This window comes from Cupressus sempervirens, chromosome 1 (genome assembly GCF_028749045.1).
Source record: "Cupressus sempervirens isolate cs-2001-9-10 chromosome 1, ASM2874904v1, whole genome shotgun sequence".
Lineage (NCBI taxonomy): Eukaryota > Viridiplantae > Streptophyta > Pinopsida > Cupressales > Cupressaceae > Cupressus > Cupressus sempervirens.
The window spans coordinates 157,787,544-157,809,294 of NC_143118.1; the positions used below are offsets into that span (position 1 = coordinate 157,787,544).

The 21,751-nt window shown below is 31.1% G+C and overlaps 1 protein-coding gene across 4 annotated transcripts; it reads left to right on the forward strand.

The window, feature by feature from the left end:
* Positions 1-1,460: 1,460 nt before the first annotated feature.
* LOC149576630 (alcohol dehydrogenase-like 4) lies at positions 1,461-21,450 on the forward strand. Of its 4 annotated transcripts, none has more exons than XM_089818526.1 (10): positions 1,461-1,821; positions 2,955-3,091; positions 3,376-3,425; positions 3,511-3,836; positions 3,932-4,014; positions 19,271-19,346; positions 19,425-19,486; positions 19,579-19,674; positions 19,778-19,939; positions 21,176-21,450. In XM_089818526.1, exons 1-10 carry the CDS (start codon positions 1,755-1,757, stop codon positions 21,284-21,286), a joined length of 1,170 nt encoding a protein of 389 aa, XP_089674652.1. In that variant the 5' UTR covers positions 1,461-1,754; the 3' UTR covers positions 21,287-21,450. The 4 variants fall into 4 exon arrangements, with proteins under 4 accessions (XP_089674652.1, XP_089674660.1, XP_089674668.1 ...); XM_089818534.1 differs by lacking the exon at positions 1,461-1,821 and adding an exon at positions 2,438-2,617; XM_089818542.1 differs by lacking the exon at positions 1,461-1,821 and adding an exon at positions 2,595-2,836.
* The last annotated feature ends 301 nt before the right edge of the window (positions 21,451-21,751 follow it).

The following is a 21,751-nucleotide window of genomic DNA, read 5'->3' on the forward strand; positions in this document are numbered from 1 at the left end:
GTTAGCCAAAATTTTGGGGGTGGTTTGGTTGTAGTTTATAAAAATCTATTACATTTGTTTTATTCGAACTTATTTTTAATTATTAGAAATGAACTTAGAATACACTAAAATGTTGTTAATCATTATATAGTATGTGACATGAGACTATGATTTATAAATGAAATATATTACTAATAAAATTATAGAAAGTATAGAGACAATATATTATCCCTAGATTAGAAATTAATCGTATTATTTTACATTGGGATTATCATTTGATTAAATGGATATAAGATGCAACTTGAATAGGTCTAACTTAAGCCTTGTATACTTCTCTAACTAAAGATCACATGTTGGAATTTGGAGATGACTTTTCAACAATAAATAAAATAATAAATGCATAATGCTTTATGGATGGTCAAACATATATAAATAGATTACTTTTCATGATTATTTGATATCTTAAAACACCAAAAAGAATAATTTACAAAGAAAATTATTTTGTGACTAATAAAATAGAAACTTATCTCAAATTTTATAAACTCCTTTAATAATTATATTTTACAAATTAACAATATGAGTTATTCAATAACAATTACATCTTAATAAAAATTATAATCAGAACTTCCAATAAAGCCACACCATATTGTTGTCATCTTTAATTAAAAAACCATTTTCATTTAAAATATATAAAAACTAATTGAAGCAAGAACTTTCCTGAATGAATGAAACTTTTGAAACAATTTTTTTTTACAATTAGTTATTTTAAGTATTAATCAACTTTTGTTACCTTTAAATTATATTGATATTGAATTACACAATTATATATATATATATATATATATATATATATATATATATATATATATATATTAGTTTTATTAAATTATTTGAGAGTAGCTAAATGCAAATTATTTAATTAATTTAAAGAAAACAATTTATAAAACTAGACATGCATTGAGATCTATTAGGTTTCCACAATCCATGCTAATGTGCTCACAAATTTCTGGATTTGATTGTGTATAATTTTTTTACATCAACATTTCGGATCATACTACATGATCCATCATCAGGATGCTTTCTAAACCAACTAGTTAATACCATTGACTAATTTAAGTACTAAATGACTTTTTCCACTAAATTAAATTTTCCCACCTTTTCAATAATATTAATATTGAACTAAACAAGAAGTCAAAAAGCATGATATTGGAAGTTTAGTTATCCGGAAGCAGATAAAAGAAAATATTTAATTAATATAAATGATTGGCATTTTTTAAAGCTTGACCTCTTCCACGTATTAATGGTTACGCTGTGGCTGTGAGAGAGTTTAGCGGGTTCCGCCCAATGTGATTGTGTTTTAGTGCGTAAAGTGCTCGAGACCAATCGGGGGCATTTAATGTGCGTGGAAATTTCTCGTTTGTGCTTTGGTTAATGGCCGGCCGCAGATGACATATTTGACTTCTTGTGGGGTCCTTTTATTTAACACCATTTGTTGCAATTCTTTATAGCTACACTTCATAAAATTTAGATTTTTCTCTTTGCCCTCATCCTCATATGCATTGAATCACTCATATATTGACTGCTTACTTATTAAAAGTTTTAAATTGAATGACCAATTTAGAGCTGTGAAGTATTAATACCTCGCTATTATTGTAGGGTTTTAACTTGACGGGAAGTTTAGGGCTATAAATGAGTGCCTTGCTTGGGAAGATTGAGATCAAAATATAACTTGTACTCTCTGTTGTTAACCAGAGATTCTGAAGATTATCACTGAAATGGAAAAGAATGATTCTTGCGGCTCTCTGGCCTCTGAAACATCTGGCAAAGTTATCACTTGCAAAGGTACGTTCCATGTTTTGGAAACATTCTTTTATGTTGAACTTTTACTAATTTTAAAGATTGCTTTTTGAATCATGGTAAATGATACTTTATGTTTATATTTGATCATGAATTGTACTTTATAAAAAGAAAACTGTGTTGTATCCTCAAAAAGAAATATATTTTAACTCTTCATTGTGATCTGTGAAAATATCATATCCTTTGATGATGTCAAATCCACAACTTTTTACAAGGTTGCAGATGCATGGAATGCAATTACTGGAGCATGGTTTTTCAGATTATTTCTCTGCATCCATCTCAGGGACTTGAAAGATATATTGAAGACAAAAACTAGAAAACATTGATTTGGTGTTTGGTATTCATCTTTTGTTATGGTTTTGTTTGTTTTGTTCTGTTTTTCAATATAATTGATGGTTTATATGAAGAGATTTAGACAAGATGCTATAATTGATGGTTTATATGATAAAATTTAGATGAGATGTTAAGAGTTAATGTGATACAGTTTATGATTTTTCATTCTTTTTTCCAGTATGATTGATTGTTTATATGATGAGATTTGGATGAGATGTTAGAGTTTATATGAAACAGGGATTGTTGTATTACTGAAAAACCCATATCTTTAATGGAGATGTGACTTGTTGTCAAGAAGCAACATGTTTTGAAGAGGGCTTTGGAAACACGTGGGTCCCCAAATCAGATATATGGCTAAGAGAAAGTGCCCTGTCCGCCATTAATTCCTAGTGAAAGAGATCTATACACATGATCCATCTTAACCCTGTGATCAACTATTTACAGATGGGTATTTCTACAGTTACATTAGATTCTTTCATAAGTATTACTACATTTTATATAAATAAATTCAATTTCCAGACATGATTTTCATCCAGAGGACTTTATGACGAAATATTCTTGAGAGATTTTCTTTGCCAAGCCTTTCCTATTTGGGTTTTTGCTGAAGATTTTGCTAGAACTCTGGTCTGAATAGAAGCCTCATAAAATTGTTTTCATTTGTATTTAGGTTTGTGTTTAGGTTCAACCATTATGCTCCCTGTTTTACTACTAATTTCAATTTCTTGCACAATCTAACTCAGAAATAAGAGCAAAGTTCATAATTCTGAAATTGCTTTTGTAAACAGCCGCGGTAGCATGGGGAACAAAGAAACCGCTGGTAATGGAGGAGGTGCAGGTAGATCCTCCAAAGGCAATGGAGGTCCGCGTCAAAATCACTCACACCTCTCTCTGCAACACAGATGTCATGTACTGGACTACCGATGTATGTAATTCCTAATTCATTTTTACCCTCTATTCACTCAAAATTTGTTTGATTGAGCAATTCATCAAGATTCAGATCTACTCTTCTTTGTACAACTTCCATTGAGTCGATCGCCAATTTTTCTTTCTACTCTCCTCAATCGAAAAACTATTAACATGGATCCATGCTCTCATATCAGATTACGTAATAAATTCATAGATACTATGAAATCTTCATTTGAAAAACACTTACTTGTATGATTTAACGGGCTAGATTGTGTTTTTTCTGGGGTTTTGTTTTCGCAGAACGAGATGCTACAGGCGTTTCCACGCATTTTGGGGCACGAAGCTGCAGGGTAAGCGAAAATGTCCCAAGATAGTTTTGACTTCAATCTTTTAAATGAGGAATGTAATGCTTCACTGCATGTGGGATTAAAACAGGATTGTGGAGAGCGTGGGAGAAGGCGTCACCGATCTGAAGGCAGGGGATCATGTTCTGACATTGTTTACAGGGGAATGCGGAGATTGCGTCTACTGCAAATCTCCAAAGACAAATCTTTGCGGAAAATTCAGGATCGATCCGACCAGATCAGTCATGCTCAGCGACCACAAAACCCGTTTCTCGATCGCCGGAAAACCAGTTTATCATTGCATGGGAACCTCCACATTCAGCGAATACACCGTTCTCGATTCCGGCAACGTGGCGAAGATTAATCCGCAGGCTCCTCTCAACAAAGTTTGCCTGCTTGGCTGCGGATTAGCCACTGGTCTGTATTTATTATAAACCAGAAAGATTTGTACAAACATTGAAATGAAATTAAAAATGAAAAAAATGGCTAAAACGTTTGTTTTGAATGTGCAGGATTTGGGGCGGCGTGGAACACTGCAAATGTTCAGCCCGGCTCAACAGTTGCTATCTTTGGTCTCGGTACCGTCGGCCTTGCGGTCAGTGGCATGCCTTCCTTTTTTAATTTCCTCTTTATTAATTGTATTTAATTGTATTTGACTTTGACTTTTATTTTTATTTTTATTTTTGAAATTCTTCTAGTTTGGAAAATCATTTAGTGGATCAATGTTTCTCTCATAATGAAAAAATTATAATTAAATCAAATACTTTTATTATTACAATTAATACATGATCATTTTAGTATTTGTACATAAGCATTACATATGTGGTGCAAATTTTGTTGTATATCTGACTTAGGTTGTCTATATTTGAGTCCATACAAAAAAAAAAAAAAAAAAGTAATAGATATTTTCCACATTAAACACTTTCTTGCTAAAGGTCTTGCACATGGGGTTGTAAGTTGGGTTTAACCATGGCGGAAATTTCATAGTTAACCATGGTCAAGCTGAAGTAGTATTGAGATGGGTGACCTCTCACAAGTGTTTCACTTCTTTTAGCATCACCTAGATGCAATGGATGCTAAGTGGCCTATCCATTCTCATGAGAGATGGTTTTGTGTGAATTATACTCATAAAACATGGATCTATGAATTTGACTAAAACTATTACACTAGTAGCAGCATCACAAAATAAATAGTCAAATTTTGATGTGACAATAACAAGTTTAAGGTACACAAATTAACTAATAGATATTGAAATCTTAAATTCTATATAGTTATTTTTAATAACTGATTGTGTTTAAGATATTCTAACATCAATCTTTAGAATGCCACTGTGCAATCCATTAGCTTTCAACTCTCTTTCATCTTGATGATAGATAACAAATTGTGCTTCAAAATATTGATGATATAAAATTTCAAAAATAATGAAATACATATGATGTGATAACCAATCTTGCTCTCTCAAACCCCAAGCTCTATAGGGTCTTCTTAGGTCAATCAATTGACCAAATAGGGCTTTTACACACCCTATGCCTCTGAGGATTCTATCCAATAGATCCTATTCATTCAACTGGGGCACATCAACTAGGTAGTACAAGCTTACTCATCAACTCCCATCAACAAACACATAGCCCCAAACACCATTGGATCTTCCACATGATCAAATGGACACCTAGGCATGCCTTAAGTCTCTTTCCTAGATTCCAAACCCAAAACAATGCCACAACCCTAATTGAGTTGCAATCCACAACTGCAAATGCACTTAAATGCTTGGAAAAAAGCTACAAGGATTAGCCCTCCAAATGCACAAAAACTTGAATATCTAGCAAAATTCCTCAACAAGTACCCAAACAAATTACCATTCCCAATACCCTTTTTAGTGATCTTAAAGATTTTGAATGTCTTGAGTTCCCAACTTGTTCATACAATATGGGCACAATTTTAGCCTAGAAATCAGGGTTTCAAGGGGTTTACATGTTGTCTAATGCAAAAACTCATTTTGCATTCCTTCAAGTACACACCAAAGCTTCTCCTTAGGATTGGGGCTAGTCCACAATACTCCCTCACTTCCCACATGCTTGGGTTGAAGTATCTGCACTTTCAATCCTCTCTATAGCTCCTTCTCTACTTTGTGATCCTTAACCAAATTGAAAAGACTTGCCTAGGGCATCACCTTAAAAACCACGGTTGTGCTTTCCATGGGCCCTCCATTATTATACATCGAGTACATGGAGTCTAGTTCCAAATCCCAAGAAATTGTACAATGCCTATAGTGGGAAGTGGCCCTAGAACCCCATTTGTACTAAGAACTTTGTTCAGAACAACAGACCATTTGAATACAAAAGAATTAATCTAAACACACAAAACCTTGCTAAATAACAAATGAACTAAGTAAAAAATTTCTGAATGATATCTACTAACACTTCTAACACTAACATAACTGGAACTAATCTATAAACATGCCAAAAGCTTAGAAAACACTAAATTGACTTTTAAAATGTTGCTTTCTTAATCCGTACAATAGCAAATCCAATTACTCCAACCCTTGGAACAAGTGGAGAATGACCTTATATAGCCTTAACATGAACATTCCAAAGTGACTTAGGTAGTTGAAGAGCTCTAACTAATAAGTTGCTCATTTTGCAAGAAATTGACAAAAAGTTGTCAATGACAACTTTTGCAAGATTTAGCAATTTTTTCAATTTTTAACATCTGCTTCCCAAACTTGCTCTAATTGATATCAAACTGTGCAAAAGACCTTAAATGATTCCTAAACACCTAATGAGGTCCTTAAAACACTTACTTGACCTATTTAGTGACCAAAACCCAAAAATGCTCTATAGAGTCAAATGAGCAATTTTGAGCAACTTTGGGCAACTTCACCATTTTAGGTACTTCCAACCTACCCATCCACACCTTAGGACCAAGTTAGTCCTCTTATTGATCTAGTGATGTGGCTAGCATCACTACAAGCCAAAACATCAAAGAAGCCCTAGGTCTACCACTAGCCTACCTAGGTGCTTCTGCACCACCATACCTCCACACCTCTTAAAGATTAAGACAAATGTGATTATTTAACCATCATGTCATACATGCTTAGAAGCCTATTGCTGCACAATACATAATATCTTAATAAACAATGAAAACATATCATATTTCCCTAAAAAATATATACTAACCTTATTCTTTTATATATATATATATATATATATATATATATATATATATATATATGATCAAAGCTAAATATTAAAATGAAAATGATGACTAACCATTAAGAAGTATAAAGTCTAAAATAGAAATGCCTTGCTTAAGATTCCAACACATGAGCTTTCCATTAATTCAACAAAACCAAAAAATCTTCAAGACATTTTATCAACATCAAGTGGGTTTGTTGTCTCCACTAATAGTAATTCAGTTAACTCTACTAGCATTATTGTTACTACTGATCCTCCTGCTTCTAAGGAGATTGTTGTCCTTATTATTACGATAAATATTGTGTCCTCTATTGGTTTTGGCTTTGATCCCTTTGGTAATCCTACTATCCATGTCATTGTTGGTGTTGGCTTTGCCTATCTAGATTATGGTCAAAGAAAAACATTCAAAGAATCCTTCTCCTTTCGACATGACCCTTAGATTCCACAAGCAAGGGACTTGAAGGCAAAATCTTAATTTTGTTGTCTTTTTCTTTTTGTGGGGTAGTCTGTTGATTTAGAATTTATCCTTTTCTTAGCCACCAGTTTGTGTTTGTGGGGGTTGTAAGTTGTTTGACACCCCTTCTTTGTCTCTATCATGTTTTCTTAATGTTCTGTATCACTTTGTTGAGTCTATTGCATATCTTTTGGTGTGGGTTTCAGAGCCCTCTCTTTAAAACCTACTTTATATTAGGTTTTAAGGTTCCTTCAAAACTTATTGTCACATAATAAAAAACATTAGTTGAATATTTAAATTTGAAGGTCGTATTTGAGCATATCAGTTCAGGCAACATTGACCATTGAATTAAGAAAATTTGATAGTTGCGGCGATAACTTCTTTTCTTTTTTTCTTTTTTCTCGTCATGTGATGCCTTAGGATTTAATGCAGACATAGACTCATTTTATTGTTAAAAACAACTTTCAATGACAAATTAGTTTTTGGCTTGTAGCCATTAGATACCAATCTAAGAAAACTAATTATGGTATTTTTTAAATTGCAAATTATTTAAATTTAATGAGGCTCAACAAGTATTTGTAAAGAATTTTTTTAATCATTTGTTAGATTTTGTAAATTTATGTTGCCAAAAAGATTATATATAAGTGAAAAGAGTTTAATATGCTATAAGTATTTATATGAAAGAATTTCAATTACAATTTTTTTTTTATATAAATTTTTTTTGATTAATTCAAAAATAGGTTTTAAAGGGATCCCTAAAACCCTTTACAATAGCATTACGTAATGATATTCAATAAGATTATAGTCACTACAGACCAAGACATAATAGACTTAAATAAAACATGACAAAAGAAACAAATGACTGGAACACCAACAATCATTACTAGCAGAATCAGCTAGCAAAAGAAAATAGAGCAAAAAACATGACATTTGACAAGTTTTTCCAGAATCTTTGTCATTTCTAGCTCAAGTTCCTCCATCCTCTAAAAGCCCATCTTCATTTCAGTTAGCTCATAAGCCTCCTAGTCTTTATTATCCTTAATGGCTTTCTTCTTCATGCTTTCTCTAGTTCTTTTCCCAAGTCCCTCACTTTGACCAACAATCAAGTCTCCTTCAAGATCCACATTAATGATCTTGTTATTTCTATTCTCCAGCATGGCATAAAGACATTTTAGGTTATTGGGTGACACTTTAAGACCCTCATGATTATGGATGAGGATTGACTAAGAACATTTTCATTTATTTCCATTCTATCAATCATATGCAATATTTTTTCATCCATAATATCTTTACTTTTCTATTCAATATTAGTCATTACCTATTCTTTAAAAGAATCCCAGGTTTAGACCTTTTCAACTCATCATTGTTGATAGCATTGTCCATCTTTAGCTCAATCTTCTTAATCTTTCCATGAAGATCTCTAACCTCATTTACCTTCCATTTTTCAATTTAGAAAGAATAAATATGCCTGGCCTTAGCCATCTGAAGAATTCCTAGCATGTTGTCTCTGTCCTCTCTAAGGTCTTCTAATTCCATATGGATAGAATGCTCCTTTTGTATCTCAACTTCAATAAGTAGGATCACAAGGCACAAAGCAAGTTGTCCTCTTGGGGGTGAGAAGCAAAATTCTCATAGTCCACAAGGTTTGGATTTTCCTAGAGATCCTCATTCTTATCTTCACCTTGTTTCTTGTCCTCAATATTATCTTTATCCTTGGTAGTCACCTCACCTTGTCGATTCTCAGTAACCAATTCTCCCTTGTTCAGCTTATCATCTTTAGTAGCCTTTTCATTACCATTCCCTTCATTATTCTTCTCTTTAGCGATAGTTTCCATATTGTTCTCAATCCCACTGTTAGCATTGATTTTTTGGAGAATTGAGGAAACTTCATCTTTAGGTCCACTCTAGCTTTGACATCTCTTATCATTCTTCTTTGGAGACTTGGTCTTCTCAACATCTGAATCTTCAGCAACCATATCATCTATTGTCTCTTTTTTGTTTGAGGCTTCACAAAAAGAATTTTTACACTTTTTTTGACTTTTCATCTTGCTCTCCTCCTTATCCTTGTTCGAATGACCTAGAAAGACATCCTTCTCCTCATCCTTTGTGAAATCATCATCATCATTATCAAATACCTCAATACCAGAGTCCTCCTTAGTTTTTTCAGGGGGATATTTACTCTTGTTCTTGGAGCTGTGTTCTTATAAATCCTCCATTTTCCTCTTACTCTACTCCTTTTTGGGTTTTAGAAAATTACTCATCTTTTCATCACTATAGTACTTATAAATGAGTAGAAATAATCCTTTACGCATAATATATTTAGTTGGGTTTTTACAATTCTTCCTAATGCTTTTAGCCATCAAACTATAGATATAAAAGGGCAAAAATTATTTAGAAAATACAACATGGAAGGTATGAACCCTTGTAAATCTACCATCCAAGGTAAAATATTCCATTATCACTTTAAGGATTTTTACCCAGAAAGGGTTGATTTGGCTCATTTCAAAGAAATCGTGCTTAGCCTTAACTACTAAATCTTTCTCGTTTTGATCTTTTAGAAAATTAATCACCGCATTCTTGGAAGTTTTCACATCATTCTTAAAAAAGTTCAAGCCAAAATTTGGTAACTCGGTAATCTCGACAATTAATTCCATGGTTACCTAGGTGCTTCCATCACCGGTATTAACTTTCCCATTTTTCCAACTCTCCATGAAATTTTTGGTAATTTCAAGTTTTTTGCATGTAACTTCTCCAAATAAGGTGTAGCTCCACCTTTGGTTAACTTCTTCCAAACCAATTTTTCATATATCCACCCATAGTCTTTAGGATCTTCATGGTTAATTTTACCCCTAATTCTCATAGAGAAAAAATCCTGGAAGACCAAATATTGACATAAATCAAAATATAAAGCTCCTTTAGTCACCCAAAATACTTGTTTGCAATGATAACAATGAACAACATTAATTAAAGAAACATTTTCAAACACCTAAAAAGCGTGTGGTGTTATTGTCAAAGTTATGATAATCTATGCTAGCTTACAAAGGGGGATTAAAACATAATGACAACAAGTACTAGTTGTCATGTCAGACATTGTAGAAATTGGCCCCTTCTCTAAGGTTGCATTTATCATAATTGATTATATCTATTAATTTATTGCACACGTGTGCACATGCACACACACACACACACACACACACACACACACACACACACACACCATTCCATCCCACTTAATATCATGATTTCTTTTAGTTCTAATTTTTGCTAATAATTTTTTTGCTATGTTAGTTTCCCATAAATCATGAGATATTTAACATTTCTAAATCTTTGGGATATATACTTTATTTGTTCAATGATATGGTTTATATATATGGAAGCTTTGATAGAACCATTGATACAATTAAAAATGTTAAGGGAGTCTCCAACTAACCACACGTTAATGTAACCCTTTTCATAGGCCAACCTAATAGCTTGTAGTGCAGTCATTGCTTCACCCACATGGATTGTTTGGATTCCCAAAGGCATGGCTATGGCCCCTAAGCAACCCCCTACTTTATTTCTAATAATACATTTGCATCTAGTAGGTCCTGAATTACCTTTAGCTGAGTCATCAAAGTTTACCTTGTGTCATTCGATAGAGGGGGTCATCTAGACCAAGTTTCCTATGACTTTTTTATTATCCTTTTTCAAATCAAAAAAATTCCTGTTCTTTAGATTAATACCTTCACCCTTCAAAAAGTCCAAGTTGAAGTTAGCCATAAAAATTCCATTCACATTTCTAGAAAATTTATTTCTTGTAATATAGGTTGTAGCATGCAATTCATGAAAGATTTGATTGTTTCTCTCTTTCCATTTATTCTAGATACCATGTGGAGAAATAAGCTTCCATAAAATCTTAGCTCCATTATTACTTATCGGGCACTTCCATTGATCAAAGAAATCCGCATAGAATTAGGAAAACCCTAGCTGGTGTTTAATATGAAGAAAATATCAGCCCAACCTTCAGCCAAATAGGTACAATGTAATAGGAGGTGGTCAACAAATTTAACTTCATTACAACAAAGATAACAATGGTTAGGAATAATAAAGCCTTTTTTTAGTAAGATTGTCTATAGTGATAACTTTATTTCATAAGAAAGCCCAATAAAACATTTTGATCTTAGGAATTAAAATTTTGTTTCATGCATTAGCATAGATTGGGATCTCACGGTTTTTTAAACCACGAGGAATAAAAAGAGGAAGTAGAAAACCTTCCATCTAGATTAAGGGATGAAATCAACATATAATTTTGATTTGGTATAATAAACCACAATTTCATATCCAAATCAATAGAAGCAAGTATTGGGCTAACCTTCTTTAGATCAATCCACTCATTATTTCTCTAATAATTTATAACTTCACTTCCATATGCATTTTTGTAGTTCTCCACCATCTGGTCAAAGGATGGATCATTAGACAGAGGTTTATCATTTAACAAGCAATCATCCCAAAATCTACTTCGTATTCCATTTCCATGAATCCATATCTTTCCTAGACCAACAATAATTTTAGCTTTATGAATGCTATTCCAAATTTGAGATCCATTAATCAACTAGCTATCCATGAAAAAATCCTCTTTAGTAGGAGTATCATAAAGATATTTTCTTTTAATGGCCCGATTCTATTTTTTTCTTCTTGAAAAATTCTCCAACATTGTTTAGCCAACAAAGATTTATTAACCATTTTGAAAGATCTTAAGCCCAACCCTCTCCTATTCTTTAGTTTACAAACAATGTGATATGAAACTAGAGAAAGACTTCCCTCTTCTTCACCCTAGACCATAAAAAATGCTTTTGAATATTGTCTATAATATCTGCATATTTATCAGGAATAAATAAGAGAATCAGAGAGGACACCAGCTTGTTTTGAATCTTGTAGATTTAAGAAGTTGGATTTTCCCATCTTGACTAAGCATAGTTCCTTTCCAACCATTCAAATTTCTTATTAATCCTATCAATAATGGTATTCCAAAAAAAATTAGGAAATTTAGTTCCTAGAGGGAGATCAAGATAAGTAGAATAGATCTTATCAATGTTACAACTTGGGATTTTAGAGATTTTTCTTTATCTTCCCTCTGGGGTGTTAATAAAGTATAGATTAGTTTTACCCCAGTTGATAAATTTTCTAGTAGCTTTTATATAGGTAGTCAAGACAATCTTCATATTTTTAGCTTATTTCATAGTAACTTCCCTTTAAAAAAAATGTCATCTACAAACTGTTCATGAGAACAAGTCAAGTTAGCAGAAGAAGGTTATAAGCCAACAATCCTTCCATCCTAAACAAACTTACTTATGTATATGCCTAACAATTCTTCCATTACAGAAAAAATAATAGGGGAAATATGATCTCACTTCCTGAGACCTCTAAAAGGTTTGAAAAATTAAGAGGAAGAACCATTCACCATAACCATCATTGTAGAAGTAGAAATAAGTTGGTAAATTAGATTGGTGACTCTTGAGTTGAAACCAAAAGCCTTTATAATTTTATAGAGAAAAATCTAGTCTACTCTATCATAAGCTTTGGATAGACCAAGTTTCATCAGGAGCCCTTGTTTGGTGGATGCTTCTAGAGAGTGAATATTTTCATGCACCATAATTATAGAATCCAAAACTTGTCTTCCTAGAATAAAACCATTCTCCTAGCTAGAAATGATCCCAAGAAGAATATGAAACAATATAGAAGTTAGCACCTTTGAGATAATCTTATACAATGAGTTATAGAGACTAATAAGTTTAGACACATCAGGAGAATTAGCTTTAGGAGTTTTGGGAATTAGGGCTATAAAAGTATCATTAATTTCTTTCAAGAGAGATTGAGATCCAAAGAATGATTTGACAACATCCATGACATCCTTGGCCACAATATTCCTAAAAATTTGGAAAATGAACATCGGGGACCCATCTGGTCCTAGGGAGTTGATAAAAGATCATCTTGATCCTCCAAGTTTAGATTCAAGTCAGTAGATAGAAAATTTGAAAACTAACTAGCCATTTATTTCTTAATATCTTCCACTTTTTCCACCATTCCATTGTGAGATTGAATAGACTTTTCTATTGGTAGCTTTGTGTTTTAGGGCCATTGTATGAAAAATATAAGTATTCTTTCCATCTACTTCCAATTATAGAGCTGTATATTTTTGTCTCCAAAACACTTCTTCCTTGGAAATAATGTCATTATATTGCACTACTTTTTCATTATTAGTCTTCTTAATTTGATCAAAACATCCTACCTTTTGAATTTGATCTAGATCATCTTAAGATCCCTTTTAATAATCTCTTTATTATCAAAGATGTCCCCAAACACTTATTCCAAACTTTAATGTTTTCTTTGATGTTTCTAAGTTTCTTTGCCACTCTAAAAAGAGCAATACCTTTTACTTTTATATCCCACCATTGATTGATTCTTTTGTCCAAATACAGATGAGAAACCCACATTCTCTTCAATATAAAAGGAGGTCTAGTTAAACTCCCAACCAAAGGATTGTCTATAAAATTAATGGGGTAATTATTTGAACCAATACAAAGAAAAGAAGACAATGAGAAGGAGAAGCTATGCAATCAATCCTAGGATAGAAGAGCTCTATCCAATCTAACTTGAATAAGATTATTACTAGATCTCCTATAAAACCTAGTAAATTTAATACCTACAAGATCAACATCCAACAAAGTGTGTCTATTAATAAAGTCCATAAGATCAATTCTATTCTTGAGATGAGAAGAAGCACCTCCCACCTTTTCACTCTCTTTTAGAGGAGTATTAAAGAATCCCATAATCAATAAATAGACATTAGGGAAAAGATTTATAGACATTTCATTTTTTCTCCAAAAGTTAGCATCACCAGTTTTAGAATTAGGAGCATAGATATTAGAAGAAATCCACTCAAGAAATTTCCTCAAATGGAGAAATTTAACAACTATATGATTATTATCAATGAGAATAAAACTACCTTTTTATGTGATTCATGTTCTAGTAATTCTTTCAACTTTCTCCTCAGTCATTTTTTTTATTGGTTGATTATAATGTTAGGCTTATGATCCCTCACAATATTTCTTAAAACATCATGTTTATGGGGACTATTGAGTCCTCTTATATTCCAAGAGATGGTCTTCATTTCTTAAATGTTGAACAAGCTTCCTGGATGGTCTTTTTTTTTACATTTGAAATGTTCTATTTACTTTCTAGCTCTTTAATTTGTTTGTCCATTTTCCTTCCTACTAGTTGTTTTGGAGTCACAATATCTACTCTCATTCTTGTAGCAACTCCAACCTAAGAAGCATGTACTACAAGAATAAGATCTCCATTTTTGTTTCCTTTTTTATTCTTACATTTTTTCTATTTCTCTCTATAATAATCCATTTTGAGACCATCATTTCCTTAGAAGAAGAAAACAAATCCTCTTCTTCCCATTCTTTTTTAGAACAATCAGTGCTACCATTAACTTTTTCCTTTCTTGAAGAAATTTGTAGATTTCTTTGAGAGTTGTTTTGATTCTCTTCAATTTTCATCTGGTCCCCTTCAATGGAGATTTTAGTCTCATAATCACTTTTCTTTTTCGAAAGTCGTTTATTGCTTATTGGAAAATTATTCTGATCTCCATCCATGGAAGATTGTTTATCATTTATAGTTTCTGCTATCTGACTTTCCACAGATCTAGTATCTTGCATTGAGGATTATTCCTGATTTGTATTGATATCACTCTTTTTATTATTGCCTTTTTGGGTATGAATACAGATCTTGTTCTCTAATACCATGACCTCCATGTTGGAAACTATAGAATAATAAACAATACTCTTGGGTTTTTTATTACAGTTTCATCATTTTGAATCCCCGCTTCTTTCTTTTTCTAGTTTGGTTTCTATTTGCAGTTTTCACTACTTTTCCTAATTTTTTAAAATTCTCTCTATGTCCATTCTTTTTGGATATTGTGAGGACATTGTTTAGCCTAGTATCCCATTTTTTTACACATAAAGAAACAGAAAGGAAAAGATTCATATGCCAATGGTTGCATTAATTTTTCCACTTTTAAGTGAATTTAACAATATCATGTGGTATATCAATATATTGGTTTATATTGTCATAGATTCTTGCATAAATAATTGAGGATCTAGTTGTTCTCATAGGATCCTGCCAATCCTTTGAAAACATCTTCGTTCCAATATTCAAGGGGTAAACTAAGAAGTCTTACCCATAAAAAAGTTGATAAAAAAAAAAGTTTCATTCAAATCTAGATTTAGAGTCCATTTTTTAAGAGCCAAAGAAGCTTTTCCCATCATCCAAGGACCTCTATAGAGAACATCACACAAAACCTTAGCATTCAAAAATTCAAATGAAAAGAGGCCCTTAGGCATTGTTGCTATATCCGAATGCCCTTTCAATTTCCACTCATTTCTAATGAATGGTCTAAAAATATCAATGTTAGATCTAGCACCAGTAAATTTTCCAATTGGAGATAAAGCCATGAAGGAAACTGAATGTTCTATAAGAGGGTCATGCACAAAAATACCGTATTCCCCTTTTTGGATGTTTGAGAGGTCATTTACTTTAGGGAAATAAGATTTACCTTTTGGTTTTATCTCGAATAAGGATGACCAATTTTGGGGAGCCAAATTAGTATTATATTTTTGGTTTTCTATATTTCTATCAAATCGTCCTAGATTTAGACATCTTTCCCTTAAATCTAGTTTTTTAGGGCCTTTCTCTCCTTCTACACTTACCTCGGACTTGTCCCCACACTAACCTGCACTTTTGGTTTGATCAAGTGATACCCCACCATTGGAAGCCAAGCCTAGTGGAAGAATGTCAGTAGAGTTGTCACCACATGTTGGATGACCACCATTATTTGGCTAAAAATCCCCCTCTTGACTGCCAGAATTGCCTCCATTCCATGCCTTTGTTTGAATACCCTATGAGTTGCCTCCATTCCTTTCTCCCATTTGAAATCTTGTTCCCACCATAAAATCTTAAACAGAACAAATATGGTCATACTAAAATCAAATTTAACTTTGATATTAATGAAAAGTAATTGGAAGGTAAAATCTAGGAGGATAAAGGTTTATTTGAAGAAAGAAGTTTAAATTTATTCAAAGAGGTAGAAATTTCAAATGCATCCACATGAATTTATATATTGTTTAATAAGATAAGAACTTATTATGCCAACTCCACAATTATAAGAATTCAAGTGAAATATAGATTCATAATTTAATTTCTTAGATATTCAATAACTAAAAAATTCTTGTTCTTACTACTAAGGGAGGAATCCTAAATAAAGATGACTAAAACTAGACATGATATTACCAAAAGAGTATTGTACTCATGCACAAAAATACCTAGATCCCCCCTTTTTTTTTTCTATTAACTATAGAGAGATCAAAAAAATATACAATCACCGAGATTCAAAACAAAGGCATAGCCTCACTCTGACACTAAACTGGCAGGAGTAAAACTAGAATAGATCATATACAACAAAAGCCCAAAGAAAGATATAGAGCTAGTGTAGAGAATCAAAGTAGGCACCCACCCACACAGTCCAACTGAGTGGGCCTTCCATCCAAATGATAGTCTTCCGCTCTTGGATCTGGGACAACATAAAGATCTCCTCCTGTCTAGTGTTGTGATTCTTCTTAATAGCTTGGTTTAGCTTCCAGCACATGTGCTCAAACATCCACAAATTATCAAGAGTCCTCCTCCATTGGTACCCATTTTAAGCTCATAATAGAAGAATGTAGCTTGGCCATCCTTGAGAAATCTTCATAATTTATCCTTTTCAATAATCATGGTGGTTTGAATCTGCAAGAATATTTTAAAATATGCGAGTTTATGATAAAACTCAGTAAGAACCCTTGGCTTACCTTGGTATTTTTCCTTGTTTTTGCATTTCCAGATTTGCCAAAGAATGTTAGAAGACAACATATTCCAGAAAAAATTAGCATCCTTACTAAGCCCTTTAATGTGACCCGTAACAATTTCAATAATATTCACACTAAAAGGAAAGTAAATACCAAAAGAATTCCATATTTCTTTAGCAAAAAGGCAATCAAACAAAATATGTCTACCAGTATCAAGAAACCTAGAATTATTGCATAAATCAAAGTGTTGATTATCTCTTTTAATTGGAAGTCTATCAATTAACCTAAGCCATTTAAAAAATTGAATTTTTGGTTCAACATGACTTTTCTAAATATAACCTAGCAACTTATTCCAAGCTTTATGATCAAAAGAACAGTACCAAACTTTATTCAAATGAACAATAATATCCTCATTATGATCAATGATCTTATATACGTTCTTAGCTTTAAGTTTGTCTAAGACTGTTCCATCTGGCCATTTACATTTAAGGTGCCTATAAGAGTCCACATGACAAATTGAGGGAAGGTCTTTAGAAGCTTGCAAAATTAAATTTTAAGTCTTCTTCTCAGACTGAGGTAAATTAAATTTATTCTTGAGATCATCCCAAGGAATAAGAATATCATGCTCAAAGATATCAACAAATTGAGTAATACCAGATTTAGCCTAGGACTTGGCAAAACATCCCTGGTAGAGGGCAAGGGGTTTATTATTCATACTCAAGTTCCACCAAATGGATCTCTCACCATGGAGTTGATTATCATTATGAAAATTCTTATTGGTGATAAATCTTTAGACATGGTACTAGGCATGCCAAATAGATTTGAAAATGGTAGAACCTTGAACAATAACTAGAAAATTACTAACAATAAGGTCATAGAACGGGATGTTCTTCCAAGATCTAGCCTCCTTGGAGAAACCTCTCTCAATTTTGTGTCTAATCAACACTATCGAAGGACTATCACCCTCCAAAGACTCAAAGATCCACTTGGCAAAAAGAGCTATACCTTGTAATTTGAGATCTTTTAACCCTAGTCCACCCAGGCTCTTATCAGTATGACATATATATATATATATATATATATATATACATATATATACATATATATATATACATATATATATATACATATATATATATACATACATACATACATATATATATATACATACATACATACATATATATATATATATATACATACATACATATACATATATATATACATACATACATATATGTATGTATGTATATATACATACATACATATATATATGTATATATACATACATACATATATATATGTATATATACATACATACATATATGTATGTATGTATATATATATGTATATATATGTATGTATATATACATACATATATATATGTATATATATATGTATATATATGTATGTATATATATATGTATATATATATATATACATACATACATTTATATATGTATGTATGTATATATATATATATATACATATATATATACATACATATATATATGTATGTATATATATACATATATATATGTATGTATATATATATATATACATATGTATATGTATGTATATATATATATACATATGTATATGTATGTATATATATACATATACATATGTATATGTATCTGTATATACATATACATATACATATGTATATGTATATACATATACATATACATATGTATATGTAATCTTTAGTATGAGTGTAAAGTGATCCACAATGACCTTTCTAATTAATTATTGCCTATTAGCCATATAAAATCATTTTTACATTTTATGATCAATTACCTTGCATGCAATAAATTTGTGATATCAAGTAGTTGCAAGCATTATACCTACTAAATACCCATCTCATATTAACCACCTACTATTAATAGATGTGCTTACCTGAATTTGCATCTTCATAGACAAAAATTTATATTATCTTCATGTTATTATTTCAAACAATTTGATGTTTAATTTTTAATATGTTATAATCATAACATTCAGTCACAATCAATCCAATCTCTTACTAGTTTTTTGAAATAACTACAAAATGACACACTTAGGTGTTATATTTTAAATATTTGAAAAATAAAAGTATTTATCTTCTCTTACAAATCAAACTTCATCTTTGATTAATCTTTTTGAATACCCATATAAAACATTTTACATGTGTTTAATTAGTGAGAGATTATTTATAATGTAGATGTCATTCAAATGAACTTATTTTCATATAGTTGTCCTATAAGAAAAAGTTATTTCAATTATCTTAACCTTTATTATATATTTTAGCAAACATTGTTGAGAGGTCATTGTCTTTTGTAGGTTGCAGAAGGTGCAAGGGTAAGAGGTGCATCCAAGATAATTGGTGTGGATACAAATCCTGACAAATTCTCTATAGGTATTTACATACTCATTTAGTCTTAACAGATTAATTATGTGATACCATATTTATATATGATTACTTTATATTGTTCAGCTAAAACTTTTGGAGTTACTGATTTCATCAACCCCAAGGACCAAGATAGGGCCACACATGAGGTGGTAACTTTAAAGCTTTAGATTTTTCATCATTATACTCAACACTTCAAAAAAAGTTAATATTTATTGATGAATGCATTTGAATTTTATAGAGAATTCGAGAAATCATTACTGGTGGAGTGGATTTCAGTTTTGAATGCATTGGCCATGCAGATATTATGTACGAGGCATTTTTGTCTGCACATGATGTAATACATTTACTCCATAAGTATCCTATTGTGTATTTATACATGATATAAATTTTTAGATCAATATTAAGGGCATTATGCTTGTGTTAATGTGTGAATGTAGGGATGGGGTTTGGCAGTTATTGTAGGAGTGGATCAAAGTGGACGAAGATTGAGCTTTTTTCCTCCTGAGTTGTTGGATGGTAGGAGAATCGATGGCACTATCTTTGGCGGTTTCAAGGGAAAAAGTCAATTGCCTAGTCTTGTCGAAATGTACATGAACAAGGTATGTTTATATATTGAACTATCTATAGTAATATAGGCATCAAACAATTCACAACTATTTTTATTTTATGTATTTTTCCAAAAATTATTTGCATAATGTTTTAGATTATCATTTCAACATGAAGAAACAAGTTTGCAGTGCTTGACTTGATATTTTTTCACAAAGATTTATGTTTTTTTTTTTTAATTTTAATTTTTTCTTTAAAACATAGGAAGATGCATCATGTCACATATTTATGTATTTTTAAAAATGTATAATGTGGTTTCTTAGGTTGATTTCACTAGGAGCTATCTAAAATCATTTTTATCAATTTTGAAAAATTATTATTTTTATAATTCCTCAAAATAACTCAATGCTTATTATTAAAAATATTCCATATTCTAAAAGAAAAAAGTTTTAAATGAGTTGTCTAACTAATTAATGATTTGTTTTCACTAAGAAAGTGGGCAACAAATTTTTGAATAATCAAATTGTATGTTCAAAATAAGAAAATTAGTTGTGTACATATGAATCTTCTCTAGAAATTATAAAATGTAAGAAATTATTAACTCTACACATTTGTATTTTTTATAAACAAAAAATATTTAGTATTGTTTAACTAATTGGTTTTGACCTTTTATAATTAGAATAGTTGTAGTAGTTATATTTACAACTTACAGTTTCTAAATTCTGTCAAATCTCAATCATTTGATTATAATGTATAATTTTAAAAATGTATGTTCTCTTATCTTTTAGATAGAAAGTATCAAGTGGTTTTATAAAGAAAATGTTGAGTAGAAAATAAGTAATTTTAGAAAGAAAATATTAAATAGAAAATTTGAGCACTAGTCTATCACTTTTGAATACTTAAATGAGGTGGTTTGTGTTTACACAAGTCTTTTTTTTTGTCTACACAAATCATTTTCCAATTGCCAATTTAAAAGACTTCAAATATATAAGTGTTACATTTAATGTAGGCATGGGAATCACATATGTTGTTAGTGAGTGCAAATGTAATATATTATAAATCGATCTTATTTTGTATATTCAACACATGTCATAGTGCATGAATATTTTATTATTTAGATACTTAATTTATAATTTGGGGAGAGTTTTTCGGTTGACAGTTATAATTTAAACAATGTAAGAGATCAATTTTGATAATTAGTTATAACTTTATTTTTAATAGAGTATCACTAAGTTTGACTTGTTCTTTGATGAACAAATGTTTTAATTCATTTTTTATTTTGATTACAGGAGGTCAAAGTAGATGAGTTTATCACTCATGAACTTCCATTTTCACATATCAATGAAGCATTTGATTTATTATTAAAAGGACAGAGTTTGAGATGTGTTCTCCATCTTTGATTGAAGTATTTTTTAAAAAAAATCTTTCTCCAAAATTTGTGATAAATGATAATAGTTTTTATATATTTATAGAGTGATAGGAATGTTCATTTTATGACTTTAATACCAAAACATTTTTAAAATGTGTCTTACATTTTGTTATATTGATGGGAAGTTTTAAGTAACAGAGAGTGAATGTAATTTTGCATCTATAATCTAACATTCTAATAGTTGTAAACTATGAGTGCATTGTAGAATCTCCTTAAGACTTTATACATGAATTTTCATTGTATTAGATTTGGGGAAATAATATTTGAATCTAGATTTCATATTATCATTCTTCATTAAAAACTAAAAAAACCCTATTCTTATATTTCTATATCTATTTTATAAGCATGCATTAAATTTAGCAATTTTTCTTGAATGAGAACTACTTCCTTCAACACTTTTCTTGCCTTATCTATAGACTTTATGTTTATTGATAGG

Coding starts and splice junctions, on each gene's coding strand:
- LOC149576630 (XM_089818526.1), top strand. CDS start 1,755: ATGGAAAAGAATGATTCTTGCGGCTCTCTGGCCTCTGAAACATCTGGC. Junction 3,426..3,510: donor TTGGGGCACGAAGCTGCAGG/GTAAGCGAAAAT, acceptor GGATTAAAACAG/GATTGTGGAGAGCGTGGGAG. Junction 19,675..19,777: donor CATTTTTGTCTGCACATGAT/GTAATACATTTA, acceptor GTGTGAATGTAG/GGATGGGGTTTGGCAGTTAT.